Source organism: Ovis canadensis, chromosome 6, assembly GCF_042477335.2.
Source record: "Ovis canadensis isolate MfBH-ARS-UI-01 breed Bighorn chromosome 6, ARS-UI_OviCan_v2, whole genome shotgun sequence".
Classification (NCBI taxonomy): Eukaryota; Metazoa; Chordata; class Mammalia; order Artiodactyla; family Bovidae; genus Ovis; species Ovis canadensis.
Window position 1 is genome coordinate 81,205,648 of NC_091250.1, and position 19,779 is coordinate 81,225,426.

Below are 19,779 nucleotides of genomic sequence, written 5' to 3' on the forward strand. Positions count from 1 at the left end.
GTTACCATAAACTGTGAAGGAGCTAGGACTTAAGCATGCAATTATAAGCTGTAATAAAGAATGAAATGTAAAAGAGCAGGACACTATACATACTTAAAAAATGATCTAATTTTTCAGGGGTCAGGGGAGCAAGTGTTCAGAAATTTCCTGAGGATCGGGCTTCCCTGATAGCTTAGTTGGTAAAGAATCTGCCTGCAGTGCAGGAGACCCCAGTTTGATTCCTGATTCAGGAAGATCCCCTGGAGAAGGGATAGGCTATCCATTTCAGTACCCATGGGCTTCCGTTGTGGCTCAGTTGGTAAAGAATCTGCCTGCAAAGCAGGGGACCCAGGTTCAATCCCTGGGTTGGGAAGATCCCCTGGAGAAGGGAACGGCTACCCACTCCAGTATTCTGGCCTGGAGAATTTCATGGATACTATAGTCTATGGGGCAGCAAAGAGTTGGACACAACTGAGCAATTTTCAATTCACTTCACACTGGTATTGGTGCTGAGGATGAGTAGGTTTTATCTATTTAGAGATAATAAACAGTAGACAATGCATAGTGTGGCTGACATTCCCACAAGCATTTACAGTAAAATCCTTAAAATGAGAATCACGTAGTAATAGCAAGAACAAAAAAATAAATTTAAATGACCATCTTTGGGGATAAACAAGAGCAAATGCTAGGTGGACTGGACATACTCCAAACTTAGGTAAAGAATCTCAAAGAATAGAATGAATAGTGGCAGCTGTCAAGATTTAAGGAAGGAAGGTGATATTCTAAGCCTTTTTTTAAAGGCCTGCCAGAAGAGAAAAAGTTGCTGATTTGGACTTGAAATAGAGTCTAGGAGTATAACAGTATTCAGTGGGTTCAAAGGGAATCCCTTGAGAAAAATGAAAAAAGTATCTGATTTGAAAATGTAGAGGCTGGAATCCTTCAGCTACAGGACAATAAATGGAAAGATAACCTGGTTACAGTGAGCTGAAAATTAAATTGAAAGTGAGAACATACATTTTACAAGCAACGCTTTCAAAAGCTTGAATGGAAAAAGAAGAAGAATGGGGAATCTGAGGATCAGGGAATGGGTGATAGAATCTGGAGAGAGTTTTGCTTTTGCCTTTATGGTAAATTAAGTATATTAGGCATCATCAGAAATTTACAGGAAGCAGGTGAAAAAGAGAAGATGGCTTTGAAGAAGTAAGAGAAGAAAATAATAACTGATGGCTTAATACTGAAAAAAGAACAAGAGGAAAAGGAATCAAGAGATAAGGTAGCAGAATTAGTCTTGAGGAAGGTTCCGGAAGAATTTGGGAAGTTGAAAAATTAGATTCTTTCATATATGAAAAGGCATAAATAAGTGAAGTTGAATTATTTGATCCTGAACTAAATTTTTAGATCGATAAAGTTTTGTTAACTAATTTAACACCTGAGGCAAAAAGTAGTGTACAATCTTGTGCAAGATCACAGAGCAAGATAAGCTTTGTCTTCTAATAGAGGGCTCAAATGTAGCTTGAAAATGAAGCAAATGAGTTTATTTATCTGTTTGCGAAAACTAACCTTAAAGATCATCAGAGCACAATCTATATATAAACTGTATGTTAAATACATATTTCATTTTTCAAACATACAATATTAATATGAATCTCTGAGTGATTATCCTCAGAGACAAATTGATACTTGCCAGTTAACAAACCTTAAATAACTTTTTATATATGCTTTTCATTGACAGATCATTAAGTGTATTTACTCATGTTTACTAACTCCAAAAATGGCTTTCTCCAGTCTGGTTCAACTAAAAGCATCCCATTTTGGCCTATGGATAAAACCTTTGTATTTCAGGAAAATTACTGTTTTCCACCTAATTAAATCTAAGGAAAACTAAAACAGAGTAAATTGCACTGATTTTTTTTTTTTAGGCAGATGTGCTAGTTTGAGGCATTCCACTACGTATCCTTTTAGTTTTAAGAACCTGGTTGTTTCCAATAGGAAAAAACCTCCCAAAATGTATTTGAATCATGAAAATGGATGAGTACCCCCTGATAAATTTACCACTGTAAAGTATTAAAAGATCTTCCATGTAGGCAAAGAAGTCTTGCCATTGGTATTACACTGCCAGATTTAATGGCAAAAATCAATTTATTCTTTTATTCAACAAAACTTTCTGCAGTGCCTACTAATTGCCTGACACTGTGTTTGGCACTCTAGCTATGGAAAAGTGGTTAACAACAAGCAAGGAGCTTGATGTAATGTTCCCTTTAATTTAACCACTGAACTTGAAATACTTATAACTTAAATAATACAAATTTTGTTAGTTGTTTTCCTGCAAATTAGGTTGGAGCATAAATGATTTCAACCAAGATTTATCTGCACTATATGTGATCTAATATGTGGGTAAACAAATCTAGTATTTGTCTGTCACACTATTGCTTTTAGAATGCATTATCAGGAATCTGATTTTTTACGCATTTATAGGTACTTGTATTTTCCAAGTTCAGGGGTTGAGAAGGCATATTATTTGATATGCCAAATCACAATGTCAATTTGATTGGCACCTCAATGCATTAAAAATAAAGCATCAATATATTTTTACATGGATTTACATCACAAACTGCTATTTATCTTTTTTGATGTATTTGCAAAGCATTTTATCTTCAAAAAATGTTAGTATGAAAGTGCATGTGTAACTTATATAACTTAAAAGAAGTAACTGCATAGATAGCAATGAGAAAGCAGTATACTATATAGGGAATGAAAACATAAATCAACAATAAAATGTGATGGGAAAGGTGAAATAACCTAGAAGTTAAAGCATAGAAAATTAATCAGATTTTCTTTACTATTTACTCATTGACTATTAGTATACAAGATATAGCTTATAAAATGAAATAAATCAGCACTTGTTAAAACTTTTACAGTTTACAAAGTTAAGGGAAAAGACTATAATATCAATGGCAATATCACATAAATTAGAAAAAAAATTATATTCAAATAACTGAAAAGGAAAATCAGCAAGTATATTGTTCCAAACTTAATGGAAGGGTATTCAGGTAAATACTTTGTAGAAAAGAAACCCTCCAAGTAGAACTTTTTATTATTATTGAGAAAACTTTATATCTCATTGTGATGTATACAAAGGCTCCTCTTAAGGCTATTTATCAATGCACAAAATTCACACTTCCTTCAGTACCTGAAACCGAAAAATAGACATCAATAATTTCCAAATCGCTTAATCTTAAAGATAAATATTTTTTTTCTCTTGTGGACTAAATGAGCAACTGAAAATGTCTACGCATTCCTACCTACTTACTTATTCCATACAACATGGGAGAGATTACAATCCTGTGAGTTCTTTTACATCCAAGCAACAGAGATGATACCCCCATCTCTGAAGAGTAACTCTGAAGAGTAACTCAACCCACTGATAGGGCCTGAGATTCTATAATTGGTAAACTTAGTGCCCACTTTTCTTTTCCAGATCTTTTTACTAGAAAGTGGTGTGGTTAAAGGCATGAACTTAATGGTCAGGCAGATCTGGGTTTAAGTAAACATTAACTTGTGTGAACTCGGGCAAGTAAACAACTTCACTAAGCTATACCTTCTTCATAAAAAAAAAAAAAAAGAGAGAGAGAGATTAAAAAGAGATCCTAGTTAAAAAGTTGTAAAGATTATATGAGAGAGCATATGTAGAAAACTTAGCAAGTGCTTGACACACTGTCAGAGCTCAACTGATGCTAGGAAGTGGCTTTAACAGAAGTAATAATACCAGCACTCCTAAAGGATTTCAGGCAAGAGCATACTTTAAAAGAAAGCTTTATGTTTGAATGTTCTTAATGTCAAATTTGAGGTACAGTATCTGTTACAAGCTAAATGGGTTGAGGGATTCGCTTAATCACAGTTAGAAGGAAGTTCTCACTTACCTTGTCATTTACTACACTCTTTCCATCCCAAGCCCATCCTCTTTTGGTGAAGTAATTGACAGTTGCAAATTCAATTAGGGCAGAGAACACAAATGCATAGCAAACAGCAATAAACCAGTCCATGGCAGTTGCATAAGCCACTTTGGGGAGGGAATTCCGAGCACTGATGCTTAGAGTTGTCATTGTTAGAACAGTTGTTACTCCTGCAAAAAGATAGGAAGCAAAAACATCAACAAATACCAGCACGACAGCACTGGAAATTTTTTTTTTTCCAAAAGGTACTTTCATTGCCACCTTTAGCCACTAGAAAAGCAAACAAACAAAAGTTTCTGAAAGAAAATACTGCAAAGTTAATTATCATAAATGGTTATTATATTTTTTTGAAGTGATGACTCTGAAATGCTTTGCTTTCTCATTTTTGTTTGTATGAATCTCCTTTTCCACTTAAGTACCACTGAAGTTATAAAGACTGGTGAAATTGAAGTAGAATTTCTGATGAGGAAAGCAGGTACTTGAAATTGACCCATTTCCCATTAACATTAATTTAAAAAATCCTTCACAAAGCTTCACATTAATTTGTTCATCATTTATTTGACTCATTCTAAGCAATGGACCAGTCATCCACACTAGTGATCACAACAGAACTGTGATTAAGAAGTTCTTCATTCTAAGTATAGCTAGGCTAATTATGAAATTTCCTAGACTGGCTAGTATTGTGAGGATGGAATTTCTTTAATAATGAAGCTTGGGCTTCCCTGGTGGCTCAGAGGTTAAAGCATCTGCCTGGAATGCAGGCGACCCGGGTTTGATCCCTGGGTTGGAAAGATCCCTTGGGGAAGGAAATGGCAACCCACTCCAGTACTCTTGCCTAGAGAATCCCATGGACGGAGGACCTGGTAGGCTACAGTCCATGGGGTCGCAGAGTCGGACACGACTGAGTGACTTCACTTTTCACTTTTCTTTCTTAGAATCTACAGAAAAATAAAACAAGCAACTAAATAAGCAACCTTATAAAATATTAATCACTAATTTTAAGGAGTAGTTTGTACCTCCATTGTTTTAAAGAATGTTGTTCAGCGAAATCACAATGGTTAGGTAAAAAGAAAGCAATAACTCAGAAGACAGTCACAACATCAGCAGTCAAAATGTCTACAGTTACCTGCTTTATCAGAGATTCAAGAGAGGATTAATTATGTACATGCATGCAGGCATGACAAGTCTCTTCATTCGTGTCTAACTCCTTGTGATCTCATGGACTGCAGCCTGCAAAGCTCCTCTGTCCATGGGATTGTCCAGGAAAGCATACTGGAGTGGGTTGCCATGCCCTTCTCCAGGGCATCTTTCCAACTCAGAGATCAAACCCATGTCTCTTACGTCTCCTGAACTGACAGGAGTGTTCTTTACCACTAGTGCCAGCTGGGAAGCCCAATTATGTACACGGAGGATATATTAAATTAAAATAATTAAAATGTTGGTGAAATGTTCATTCATATAATGAAATTCTTTTATATTTTATTTTTTACTTTCCCTTAGGATAAATAAAGCAGCTTTTTTCTCACTTACCATAGAGTTAGCAATTCAAAATACCAATAATTCCATTTAATTATGAATGAATGAATCTGGGAATATGATGGTAGTAGTAAGAATGAAAGGTAGAAAGATAAATCTAGGTAAAAATAAATTTAGCTCACCTGCTGCTGAGTCAATATTATAAAACGTATTTAAGAAATATATTGTGTTAACATGCAACAAACTGTGAAAGATTTTAGATGGTGTTTGCTTTTGAGAAATTGGTACAGTACAATAATTAAATAGAATACAAGACAGTTATACCCACACATACAAACAATAACCTATCCCCCCATGCACACACACATATATAAATGCAATTGACATGAAAATAAATTTAACTTCATTAGCAGTCAAGGAAAAAAAGCAATAATGAGATGCTTTTAAAAACAGTATTATCAGCAAAATGTTAGCAAAACTTTGAAAGACTGATATTATCCTGGCATTGAAGATGATGTGGATTAATGAAATTCTCTTTAGGGATTACAAACTGGTGTACTACATCTAAGAAATCGTTGCCTAATCTGAGGTCATAAAGATTTAAGCCTATATTTTCTTGTGAGTTCTATAGTTTTAGATCTTATATTTAGGTCTTTGGTCCTTTTTGAGGTGACTTTTGTATATGGTAGATGTCCAGATCCATTCTTCTGCATATGGATAGTCAGTGGTCCCAACACCACTTGTTGAAAAGACTTTTCTTTCCCCATTAAATGATCTTATCACTGTTGATGAAATCAACTGATCAAAGATGGGTTTACTTCCAGACTTTCAATTTTTCTTTTTTTTCAAACTTGAAACTTTGTATTTTATACTGGGGTATATCCAACCAGTCCATTCTAAAGGAAATCAGTCCTGAATATTCACTGGAAGGACTGATGCTGAAGCTGGAAACTCCAATACTTCGGCCACCTGATGTGAAGAACTGACATTTGAAAAGATCCAGATGTTGGGACAGATTGAAGGAGGGAGGAGAAGGGGACAATAGAGGATGAGATGGCTGGATGGCATTACCAACTCGATGGACATAAGTTTGAGTAAGCCCCGGGAGTTGATGATGGACAGGGAAGTCTGGGGTGGTGCAGTCCATGGGGTCACAAAGAGTTGGACATGACTGAGTGACTGAACTGAACCGAACTGATGCTGGGAAAGACTGAAGGCAAGAGGAGAAGGGGACGACAGAGGATGTGATGGTTGGATGGCATCACTGACTCAATGGACATGAGTTTGAGTAAGCTCTGGGAGTTGGTGATAGACAGGGAAGCCTGGCGTGCTGCAGTCCATGGGGTCACAAAGTGTCGGAAACAACTGAGTGACTGAACTGAACTGATAGCCAATTTACAATGTTGTGATAGTCTCTGGTGAAAAATGAAGGGATCCAGCCATATATATACTGGACTTTCAATTCTATTTCATTCATCTACATGTCTGTCCTTATACAAAATTCACAGTTTTGATAATATAGCTTTAGGGTAAGTGTTGAAATTGGGAAGCATGAGTCCTCCAAGTTTCTTATTCTTTTTCAAGATTATTTTAACTATTCAGGGTCCCTTATACTTCCCTATGATGTTATGGTCAGTTTGCTCATTTTTTCAAAAAATGTCCTTGGAATTTTGGTAGATATTGCATTAAATTCCTTGTTTGGGGATATATTGCCATATTAACTATAATAAATCTTCTAATCCCCAAATGTGACATATCTATCCATTTTAATTAGACATATATATGTCATCTCCATTTATTTAGAACTTCAATTCCTTTCTGCAACATTTTATAATTTTCAATTTATAAGTTTTTCACCTTTAAACTTATATTTATTTATAGATATTTTATTCTTAGGCTGTTATATAAATAGAAATACCTTTATTTCCATTTTAGATTATTCATTGCTGGTGTATAGAAACAAAGCTGATTTTTTTGTGTGAATTGATCTTCTACCTGACATTTTCCTGACAACATTATCTCTAACAGTTTTTATGTGGTTTATTAAGAGTTTTCTATATATAATAATATGTGACTACATATAGAGTTTTATTTCTTCCTTTCCAAATTGGATGCCTTTTATTTGTTTTTCTTGCCTAACTTCCCTGGCTAATGCCTGCAGTATGATGTTGAACAGAATTGGTGAACGCAGACATCCTTGTCTTGTTCCTGATGTTAGAACTAAAGTTTTACTCTTTCACCTCTAAATATTCTCTTTATTGGGTTAAAGAGGTCCTTTTCTAGGGCTAGTTCACTGACATTTTTTTTATCATGAAAGTATGTTTTATGTTTTTCAGAGTCTATTGAGATGATGGTGTGTTTTTTTCCATATTCCATAAATCTATTTGGGATTATTACATCGATTGATTTTTGTATGTTTAACCAACCCTACTTTCCTGAGGTAAATGACACTTGGTCACAAGTGTGCAATCCTTTTTATATGTGGCTGGTTTCAGTTTGTTAGTTTCCTGTTGAGGACATTTGAATCTATATTCATAAGAGAGATTGATCTGCAGGGAATTTTTTCCTCTTGTGATTTGTCTGGATTATTGAGCTTCTTGAATGAGTTGATCTGTATTTTTCACTAAAGCTGAAGAATGTTGACCACTGTTTTTCAAATATTTTAATCCCTTTATCCCTCTTCTCTCCTTCTGTGACTACCACTGTACATATATTGACATGCTTGATAATATGCCACAAGTGTCTTAGGCACTGATTATTTTTCCTCATTTTTCTTTTTTAACTCCCTGTTTCCCATACTTAAAAGAATCTTAACTGACTTATCTCTGAGTTCACTGATTTTTTCTTCTGATTGCATAAACCTACTATTAAGTTCCTCTAGTAAATTTTTCTTTTCAGTTATGGTACTTTTGAATTGCTGAATTTCTATTTGTTTACTTCTTAGAATTTCTATTGATTTGATATTCTATGTTTGATGAGGCATCATTAGCACACTTTCATTCTTTAGACATGGTTTCCTTTAGCTGTTCTATTGTATCTAACGTAGCTTATTTAGTCTTTGTCTATTTATTGCAACACTTGGGCTTCCTTAGGTACAGTTTCTAATGAATTTTTTTATTTTTTAAAATGGTATATACTTTTAAAATTTGCAGACCTTACATTTTTGTTGTAAACTGGACATTTTGAATACTGTAATGTGGCAATTCTGGAAATTATATTCTTGCCATTTCCAGGGTCTTTTTCTTTTTTTTTAGTTTTTATTTTTACTTTATTTTACTTTACAATACTCTATTGGTTTTGCCATACATTGACATGAATCCACCATGGGTATATACAAGCTCCCAATCCTGAATCCCCCTCCCACTTCTCACCCTATATCATCTCTCTGGATCATCCCCATGCACCAGCCCCAAGCATCCTGTATCCTGCATCAAACATAGACTGGCGATTCATTTCTTACATGATAGTATACATGTTTCAATGCCATTCTCCCAAATCATCCCACCCTCTTCCTCTCCCTCAGAGTCCAAAAGTCCACTCTACACATCTGTGTCTCTTTTGCTGTCTCGCATACAGGGTCATCATTACCATCTTTCTAAATTCCATATATATCTGTTAGTATACTGTATTGGTGTTTTTCTTTCTGGCTTACTTCACTCTGTATAATAGGCTCCAGTTTCATGCACTATAGAGAACAGTGTGGCGATTCCTTAAAAAATTGCAAGTAGACTGCCTTATGACCCAGCAATCCCACTGCTGGGCATACACACTGAGGAAACCAGAATTGAAAGAGACATGTGTACCCCAATGTTCATCGCAGCACTGTTTATAATAGCCAGGACATGGAAACAACCTAGATGTCCATCAGCAGATGAATGGATAAGAAAGCTGTGGTACATATACACAATGGAGTATTACTCAGCCATTAAAAAGAATACATTTGAATCAGTTCTAATGAGATGGATGAAACTGGAGCTGATTAGCCATCTTTTTCAATTATCTGTCTTTTTCAATTGTGACATTGTATTTATGAACTCTGTTTGTATAGTGACTTTTCTTAACCAATCTTGTAAATCTTGTATTCTTTTCATTTGGGACCACTGAAGTCCCTGTTTTCTTAGCCTAATGGCCATCTAATGATTGGACAGACTTTCTGAAACCCTTGAAAGCATAAATTTATCTGTCTTTGTCAGGTGATTCTGTATGCAGGTTGGGGTATGTCTTCAACATTCAGCCACACAGTTGACAACTCTGCCTTAGCATCCACTTCCTGCTTGTATAGAGGCTCAAGGTCAATGAGAGGGGAGTGCTTTGGGCTTTCTCAGTCATTTTTGGGTATTCACATAACTCTGTGTATCCATGTGGCCTTCTAGATTCTAAGAAATACGTAGGTGTCTTTCAAATCACTTACGTACAATTGATTCCCCAGCTTTTCTTCTTAAATTTTTTGGTTAGCCTATTTTTTGATCCAAAAGTTATCCATTGCCTCTGGCAGAGGCAGCTAAAATATTTGTCTGTAAAGCCTTTCATTGGTATCCCTCAGGTAGTGATTTTGGCACTGGAGGGGATTCTGGGTCAGGTGAATAAAAAGAAGCTTTTTGAGAAGATCTTCCAGAGAAGCACCATACATATGAAGTGATGAGAATTCTTTTTAAATGATTTCCTCCTGTACCAGAAATTCAAGCTTTATTTTTAAGACTACCACTTAGGTGGGGAGTGGATATGAGACTAGGGTAAGTTTCAGTACCACAAAGATTACTATTCTTATGAAGATTCTATGATTTTTCTTGAATAAGTGTACTCAGGGTTGCAAACTGTTGGCTGATTTCCAAATTTTTGAAAAAGTTGATTTTAACAGTTTTACCAGTTTCTCATTGTTTTTATGATGATGTGGGATTTTAGTATTTCTTACTCCACCTTTTTTGTTGATATCACTTCAAACAACTTGATTGGGTCTCCCCTCAGGCCCAGGAATTATTTTTCTAGATGAGCCAGGGCAGGATGAAATACTGGTTATCTGTGTAGTTCTGTCCTCAGAAGGTCTTACAGTCAGATTGCTGGGTTTGAATTCTGGCTCCACTAATTGCTGCCTGTGTGATCTTGAGTAAGTTTCTCAACTATTCTCCTTATGTTCCATATCTTCAAAGCAGATCTTTAGATTATATCTACTTCAGAATAATGTTGTGAAAGTTAAATATGTATTTACCACAAAGTCTGGGACATTGTGGGAATTTACTAAATGTCATTTATTTTAATTCTCTTTTTGTTGCTATTAATACTATCAGAAACCTACCTTACTGCAGAGACAGCAGAAAAATATTTAAAGATAAATGATACACAAGGCTCCTTATTATGAACACTGCTTGTAAAAGTAAAAAGTTGGTAATGTTAGCAACCAGTGATTGGGAAATAGTTTAATAAATTTTTTAATACCTACATTAGTAATACCACAACAATAAAATTGGGATAACATTGACTATAAAAAATCTACAATACATTTTTCTTAAAAATGTTTCATGATTCAGTTTTCATGAAAGTTTATGCACAGGAATTTGTGCATCAATATAGATATACTGCATGAACTTACTAAATAAAAAAATCAAAAAGGACATTCATCTTAAGTTACCATGTTCAGGAATAAGATAGCATGTGGTTTGGAATGATGAACTAGAAACTTTGTTTCTATTTCAAGTTCAGTTGAAATAGAAAAAAATCAGATTTTTTCTATGATTTTATTTTTTAATTATTTAATTACTTTAATGTACAATTCATTCCCCGGGTTTTCCTCTTAAATCTCTTTGGTTAGCCCATTGTTTGATCCAAAAGTTATCCATTGCCTCTGACAGAGGCTGCTAAAATATTTGTCTGTAAATGCTTTCAGTGATTTTTCTATTATTTAATTTATTTGGTATTTTATCAGATAAACATGAAAGGACAAAATCTCTAAGGGTATTATCTAAGATAATCATATTGATATTAGTTACTTTGGGGAATTAACATTGAGGGAAATTCACTTTTTTCCTGAAGTGACCCTTCTTTGCTTCTATGATAAGATAAAATGCAAAATTTTTAATTTAAACAGGAGATAATGACTTTTAATCTTTTCTAATTCAACAGTAAATTTGGGGGAATGACAGATACATTAATGTGGAGTAACAAAGAAAAATCTACAAAAAATGCATATTCAAATTATGGCAAACCATAAATTTAATTATGATTCTGAGTCCATACCATTAGCTTAAAATTAAATTTGTGTCTAGTCATTCAAGCCAATAAAATGTTATAGCAATTTCAATATAAATCTTTTTCACCATATTTAAATTGCCCCTGTATCTAAATTTTATTTTCTTTCATCTGATTGTGGAAACTTGACATGAAAATTGTTAACACTGATTATAAGCTTTTCCTCCTTCCCTCCCTTCCTTCTTTTTTCTTTATACTGTAGGGATAAGTTTCTCATGAGCCAGCTTTTCTCTCTGTTAGTTCAGCCTAGTCTGTCCCATTACACTGTAGATAGAAAAGCTAAGCATTCAAAAGTTGCACTTCCCTAAAAAGTTCACAAACCTCCCACATGCCCATCTCCCAGCAGTGGGCATTTTCTTGTTCCTGGTAAGGCCTCCATAAATGATTGTTTCCACGACATTACTTTAGCAGACTGTGTCTTCCCTTATCACCTCCGAGGGACCACTGAAACTCAGTGCTTCTTTGGGAAGCCTAAGTTTCTTTTACAGTAAAATAAAAGGCAAGTAGTTTATAAGGCACTTTCAGCACTAAAATATTATGCATATATGTGAAAAATATGTGACCATTCCTCAGACAATATCTAACATATAGCTATTTTACATTCTGATTTTATTCTGCATAATATTTCTTATTCCAACTTGTACATGCTGAAAACCTCAGTTCTTTTTTTAATTTTTTTTAATTGGAGGCTAATTACTTTACAATATTGTATTGGTTTTGCCATACATCAACATGAATCTGCCACAGGTGTACACGTGTTCCGCATTCTGAACCCCCCTCCCACCTCCCTCCCCGTACCATCCCTCTGGGTCATCCCAGTGCACCAGCCCCAAGCATCCTGTATGAACCTGGACTGGAGATTCATTTCTTATATGATAATATACATGTTTCAATGCCATTCTCCCAAATCATCCCACCCTCACCCTCTCCCACAGAGTCCAAAAGATTGTTCTATATATCTGTGTCTCTTTTGCTGTCTCGCATACAGGGTTATCGTTACCACCATCTTTCTAAATTCCATATATATGCATTAGTATACTGTATTGGTATTTTTCTTTCTGGCTTACTTTACTCTGTATAATAGGCTCTAGTTTCATCTACCTCATTAGAACTGATTCAAATGTATTCTTTTTAATGGCTGAGTAATACTCCATTGTGTATATGTACCACAGCTTTCTTATCCATTCATCTGCTGATGGGCATCTAGGTTGCTTCCATGTCCTGGCTATTATAAACAGTGCTGTGATGAACATTGGAGTACATGTGTCTCTTTCAATTCTGGTTTCCTCGGTGTGTATGCCCAGCAGTGAGATTGCTGGGTCATAAGGCAGTTCTAGTTCCAGTTTTTTAAGGAATCTCCACACTGTTCTCCATAGTGGTTGTATTAGTTTGCATTCCCACCAACAGTGTAAGAGGGTTGCCTTTTCTCCACACCCTCTCCAGCATTTATTGCTTGTAGACTTTTGGATCACAGCCATTCTGACTGGCATGAAATGGTACCTCATTGTGGTTTTGATTTGCATTTCTCTGATAATGAGTGATGCTGAGCATCTTTTAATGTGTTTGTTAGCCATCTGTATGTCTTCTTTGGAGAAATGTCTGTTTAGTTCTTTGGCCCATTTTTTGATTGGGACGTTTATTTTTCTGGAATTGAGCTGCAGGAGTTGCTTGTATATTTTTGAGATTAGTTGTTTGTCAGTTGCTTCATTTGCTATTATTTTCTCCCATTCTGAAGGCTGTCTTTTCACCTTGCTTATAGTTTCCTATAAATGGAACTGAAAGAATGGAATTGGAGGAATCAACCTGCCTGACTTCAGGCTCTACTACAAAGCCACAGTCATCAAGACAGTATGGTACTGGCAAAAAGACAGAAATATAGATCAATGGAACAAAATAGGAAGCCCAGAGATAAATCCATGCACCTGTGGACACCTTATCTTTGACAAAGGAGGCAAGAATATACAATGGAGAAAAGACAATCTCTTTAACAAGTGGTGCTGGGAAGACTGGTCAACCACTTGTAAAAGAATGAAAATAGAACACTTTTTAACACCATACACAAAAATAAACTCAAAATGGATTAAAGGTCTAAACGTAAGACCAGAAACTATAAAACTCCTAGAAGAGAACATAGGCAAAACACTCAATGACATAAATCACAGCAGGATCCTCTATGACCCACCTCCCAGAATATTGGAAATAAAAGCAAAAATAAACAAATGGGACCTAATTAAACTTAAAAGCTTCTGCACAACAAAGGAAACTATAAGCAAGGTGAAAAAACCTCAGTTCATAGTAGCTGAGTAAATTGTGTCAAAGTAAAGAAATCCTATGTGTTGAGTGAGAATATACACCAAAAGGAGAAAATCAAATTGGGGAAATGATTTCACACAGAGAATGAGACTGTGGGCTCCATGGCCAGATACCTGAATTCTAATTCTGTGACCTTAAGGAAGTTCCCTAGCCTCTTTGTTCCGCAAATTTCCTCATTTGTAAAGTGGGGATAGGTAGTGTTTTCCCAATGTGGGTTAGATCCCTGGGTCAGGAAGATCTCCTGGAGAAGGAAATGGCAACCCACTCCAGTATTCTTGCCTGGAGAATCCTATGGACAGGGGAACCTGGGGAATTACAGTCCATGAGGTCAGAGTCACACATGACTGAGTGACTGAGACAGCATGCATCCTGCTGTTACAGCAACCACAAGAGTTATCACATGTGAAAGAATGCCTCTTATTATAAAAAGACACCTAGTGTAACATCACTCTGAAAGGAAAGTTAGGACAGAATCAGAAAAATAAAACCCTCAAATTGTCAAGAATTTTCAGTCAATTAAAAAATAACTGGTGCATGGGGATGACCCACAGAGATGTTATGGGGAGGGAGGTGGGAGGGGGGTGCATGTTTGGGAACACATGTAAGAATTAAAGATTTTAAAATTAAAAAAATATAAATAAATAAATAAATAAAATATTTAAAAAAATCCTTGAGACGTTTATACCCATCAGATGCTTATAAGTGAGCATTTGTGGTTAGGGTGTGGGGTGGAAGTTAGGAAGGAGAAATTTCAGAAGCCAAATAGGCACAAAAACTGGAATAAAACAGAAACTTAAAATTGTTTGATACCACCTGCTGGTTGCTGGTAGAAATGGCAAAAACTACAGACTTCTGGTAACAAAATGTTGGATTCACCACTCCACCCCACATTCCCCTTGAGCCCAATGGACAAAACAATAATCACTCCTTCCCCCAAAAATGATAATAATAATATTGACAAATACAGTAGAAGCACACTATGAAATTTGTTGTTGTGTTGTTGCTAAGTTGTATCTGACTCTTTTGCAACCCCAGAGCCCACCAGGCTCCTGTGTCCATGGGATTTCCCAGGCAAGAATACTGGAAAAGTTTGCCATTTCCTTTTCCAGGGGATCTTCCCGACACAGGGATCAAACCTGTGTCTCCTACCTTGGTAGGCAGATTCTTTACCACTGAGCCACCTGGGAAGCCCCACACTATGAAAGATTGCAATTTTATTTTTAAGGTTGAAATTTTAATGCATAACTGTACTACTACATCTGATGGGCTTCTCAGGCGGTGCCAGTGGTAAAAATCCCACCTGCCAATGCAGGAGACTAAGAGACATGGGTTCGATCCCTGCGTCGGGAAGATACTTTGGATGAGGGTATGGCAACCTACTCTAGCATTCTTGCCTGCAGAATCCCATGGAAACAGAAGCCTGATGGTCTATAGTCCATAGGGTTACAAAGAGTCAGACATGACTAAAGCAAATAAGCACCCACACACGCAACATCTGAATAATAAAAAAGTTGAAACTTCCATATATTAGAGGCAGAAATTATACTCAGACAACATATCATTGTCGTAATATCTAATTATCTCAAACTCTATTAATTTAAAATTTTTGAACTTGGAAACTATTGACTATGATCTAGAACATGTTTGAAAGGTTAATTATAGTGTACATAATACTATGAGGGATTTACAATATTTTTTTATGTTTACCTGACTTATCATGGATTTAATTAATCTAAAACTCATATCCCTTTCCCCAAACCCTTTTCATCTTTATGTCCCTTGGCAATCTGAATGAAGCCATTTTTATATTCCAGGCTGAAATGGCAGTGACATGGATAGTTTGTCAGTCTGCGCAACATTCAGTTTCCTTTACTAGAATTTTTTTTTCCCTTTCACACATCCCTCTATTTTACTACTAAAATCCTGTTCAGTTCAGTTCGGTTCGGTCACTCAGTCGTGTCTGACTCTTTGCGACCCCATGAACCACAGCACGCCAGGCCTCCCTGTCCATCACCAACTCCCAGAGTTTACCCAAACTCATGTCCATTGAGTCAGTGATGCCATCCAACCATCTCATCCTCTGTCATCCCCTTCTTCTCCTGCCTTTGATCTTTCCCAACATCAGGGACTTTTCAAATGAGTCAGCTCTTCGCATCAGGTGGCTAAAATATTGGAGTTTCAGCTTCAACATCAGTCCTTCCAATGAACATCCAGGACTGATTTCCTTTAAGATGGACTGGTTGGATCTCCTTGCAGTCCAAGGGACTCTCAAGAGTCTTCTCCAACACCATAGTTCAAAAGCATTAATTCTTTGGTGCTCAGCTTTCTATAACTCTCATATCCATACATGACCACAGGAAAAACCATAGCCTTGACTAGACAGAACTTTGTTGACAAAGTAATGTCTCTGCTTTTTAGTATGTCTTAACAAATTATTGAGCACCTACTTAGTGCCAGGTAGTCCAATGGCACCCCACTCCAGTACTCTTGCCTGGAAAATCCCATGGATGGAGGAGCCTGGTAGGCTGCAGTCCATGGGGTTGCTGAGGGTTGGACACAACTGAGCGACTTCACTTTGGCTTTTCACTTTCTTGCATTGGAGAAGGAAATGGCAACCCACTCCAGTGTTCTTGCCTGGAGAATCCCAGGGATGGGGGAGCTTGGTGGGCTGCCGTCTATGGGGCTGCACAGAGTCGGACGTGACTGAAGTAACTTAGCAGTAGCAGTTCTGTAGCACTGAGAACACACCAATAAATAAAAGAGCAAAGATTCCTGCACCCAAAGAATGCACACTGGACCAGTACACACAGCTCAACTTGCTCTTTCTGTAGGACTTCACCCATAAAGGCAACTATGACCTGGTCCTATGCATACCTCTATCATATCACATCTTTTTTGAATTTTCTATTGGTTTACATGACTGTATAGCCCCCCTAAAATTCAGGGATTAGAGTTTGTCATCTTCTCCCCAGAATGTAAAAGGGTGCATAACAGAGGCTAGGAGGTCATTATACAGTTTTTAAAAATAAACTATTCGCCCAATGATCTGTAACTGATAAGCATTTACTCATTAGGGTAAAAGCAAGAAATCTATTCCTTCTTTTATAAAGCGAGCAGGCACTGAGTTCCCATTCTGTGGTGGGCACTGTGGAGCTGTGCATAAAATGCAAGCCAAACCAAATCAGTTGTGTATTATATACATATTTTTAAAACAACACAAAATAATATAATATCACAGCTGGGTCTATGATGAACTATAACTGGGTGAACTACCTAGACTGGGAAGAAATATGGGGATAAGTTGGAGGGGTCATCAGGCAAGGCTGAAGAAAGACTATGCACAGGAGGCCAGCCCAGCCCAGAGACATGAGGAAACATGGCATTGTGAGGAATGGAGAGAATCCTGCAAGGTGGGAAGACAGAAGAGGAGGGTTTTGTGAAAAGGAAGTCAAGGGGAAAGCAAAGGTCAGACCATCCAGGGCCTGCTTGATGCTGTTAAGATAATAATGACTTCTCAAGAGCACTGCCAAAGCTTTACAGAGTTCAGGCTAAACTGGTTAGTGACATGATCAGTATTTCTTGTTTAAAAGATTACTCTGGCTATTAATCTTCCATAGTTAACTAGGCTCCTCTGTTCATGGTATTCTCCAGGCACGAATACTGGAATAGGTTGTCATGACCTTCTCAAGGGTATCTTCCCGACCCAAGGATCGAACCTGTGTCTCTTGTTGGTTCTGCATTGGCAGGCAGATTCTTTACCACTGTGCCACCTGAGAAGCATTCTATACCTAAGGTGACTGGTTTTATCTTCTCTAGCTTTTTTTTTCAAATATTTTCTCTTTGCCTTTAGTTTACTGCTGTTTGAATATGATATGAGTGTGTTTTTCTTTGTTTTGCTTTGTAGATAATTATCCTTTGTGGTGAAGAGGAGCTAAAAAGCCTCTTGATGAAAGTGAAAGAGGAGAGCGAAAAAGCTGGCTTAAAGCTCAACATTCAGAAAACAAAGATCATGGCATCCAGTCTCCTCACTTCATGGGAAATAGATGGGGAAACAATGGAAACAGTGTCAGACTTAATTTTTTGGTCTCCAAAATCACTGCAGATGGTGACTGCAGCCATGAAATTAAAAGATGCTTACTCCTTGGAAGGAAAGTTATGACCAACCTAGATAGCATATTCAAAAGCAGAGACATTACTTTGCCGACTAAGGTCCGTCTAGTCAAGGCTATGGTTTTTCCTGTGGTCATGTATGGATGTGAGAGTTGGACTGTGAAGAAGGCTGAGTGCCAAAGAATTGATGCTTTTGAACTGTGGTGTTGGAGAAGATTCTTGAGAGTCCCTTGGACTGCAAGGAGATCCAACCAGTCCATTCTGAAGGAGATCAGGAATGATGCTAAAGCTGAAGCTCCAGTACTTTGGCCACCTCATGCGAAGAGTTGACTTATTGGAAAAGACTCTGATGCTGAGAGGGATTGAGGGCAGGAGGAGAAGGGGATGACAGAGGATGAGATGGCTGGATGGCATCACTGACTCGATGGATGTGAGTCTGAGTGAACTCCAGGAGTTGGTGATGGACAGGGAGGCCTGGCGTGCTGCAATTCATGGGGTCACAAAGAGTCAGACACGACTGAGTGACTGAACTGAATTGAACTGAGCTTTGTGGACCTATCGTTTAGTCATTAATATCTGGCAAATTTCAGCCACGATTATGGCAAATATTTCTTCTGTTCTCACTTTATTCTGATATTACAATTATGACTCTGTTACACCTGTTGAAATGGTAACACAGTTCCTGAAAGCTTTGTTCTGTTTTTGTTGTTATTTATTCAACTGACTTTCTTTCTTGGTTGAATTTCAGTTTGAAAGTTGAAATTTCTAATGATCACATACTAGCTAATCAATTCATTCTTCAGCGTTAGAGTTGGTTGATGAGTCCAGTAAAGTCATTCTTCATTTCTATCACTGTCTTCTTTATTCCTATCATTCCTTTTGATTTTTAGAGTTTCCATTTCTCTGCTTTTATAACCAATCTCTTCTTGCAGGTTGATTACTTCTTCCATTAGAGGTACTAACATATTAATCATAGTTACTTTAAATTCCTTATTTTATAATTCCAACATCCCTGTCATGTCTGAGTCTCTTTCGTTGCTTTTTCTCTTCCAACTGTGTGTTTTTCTTAATGTTTCCCTTTGGCATGCCTTCTAATTTTTAACCCAAGTATTAGTAAAATGTAATTGACATACATCACTGATAATTTTTTGTTAAAAGCTGACCATGTTAATTTGGGTAATAGGGACTGACATAAATAGACCCTCAGGATAGGATTTAAATTAATCCGGCTAGACGGTTGTGTTTAATGTCTGCTGTCATTATAGGTGCCACCGGATTCAAGGCTTTTTTGTTTTCTTGTGGCTTCCACCCCTGACCTTGGACTTTCCTAGCTACTCCTCTCCCAGGGAGTCTGGGAGTCTGTAGCTTCAGCTCTTTCTGCTATAAGCTGCTGCTATTCTATAGGCATCTCATTGGTGTGGTAGTAAGGTGTACAGAAGGGAGACTGAACTATTAATAAAATCTGATTGATCTCAGGCTTTTAGGCAGCCTGTGTCTCAGACTGTAACATCATAAGTGTTTCTCTTCTGGTATGGTTTTATTCCCCCTTCTCCTTCCTCCTTGCAGTGGCTACAGCATACCCAATCTATTTCCGTGATGCTCTGATCTCTGGTGATAGTATTTCATTTTCTCATATCTCCTTAGGTGAGAAAGTAAGACTAGAGCAGCTTGAGTGGGAGGAATGGCCTCTGTCAGCTGGGATGAG

The 19,779-nt window shown here is 36.9% G+C and overlaps 1 protein-coding gene across 1 annotated transcript in view; it reads right to left on the reverse strand.

Annotated features, from left to right (window-relative positions):
- The window catches only part of GABRA2 (gamma-aminobutyric acid type A receptor subunit alpha2), a 163,109-nt gene that overhangs the window by 12,015 nt on the left and 131,315 nt on the right, over positions 1-19,779 (reverse strand). The window contains exon 9 of the mRNA XM_069593055.1: positions 3,900-4,102. Coding sequence (XP_069449156.1) covers positions 3,900-4,102 — 203 coding nt within the window. The remainder of the gene's footprint in view (positions 1-3,899; positions 4,103-19,779) is intronic.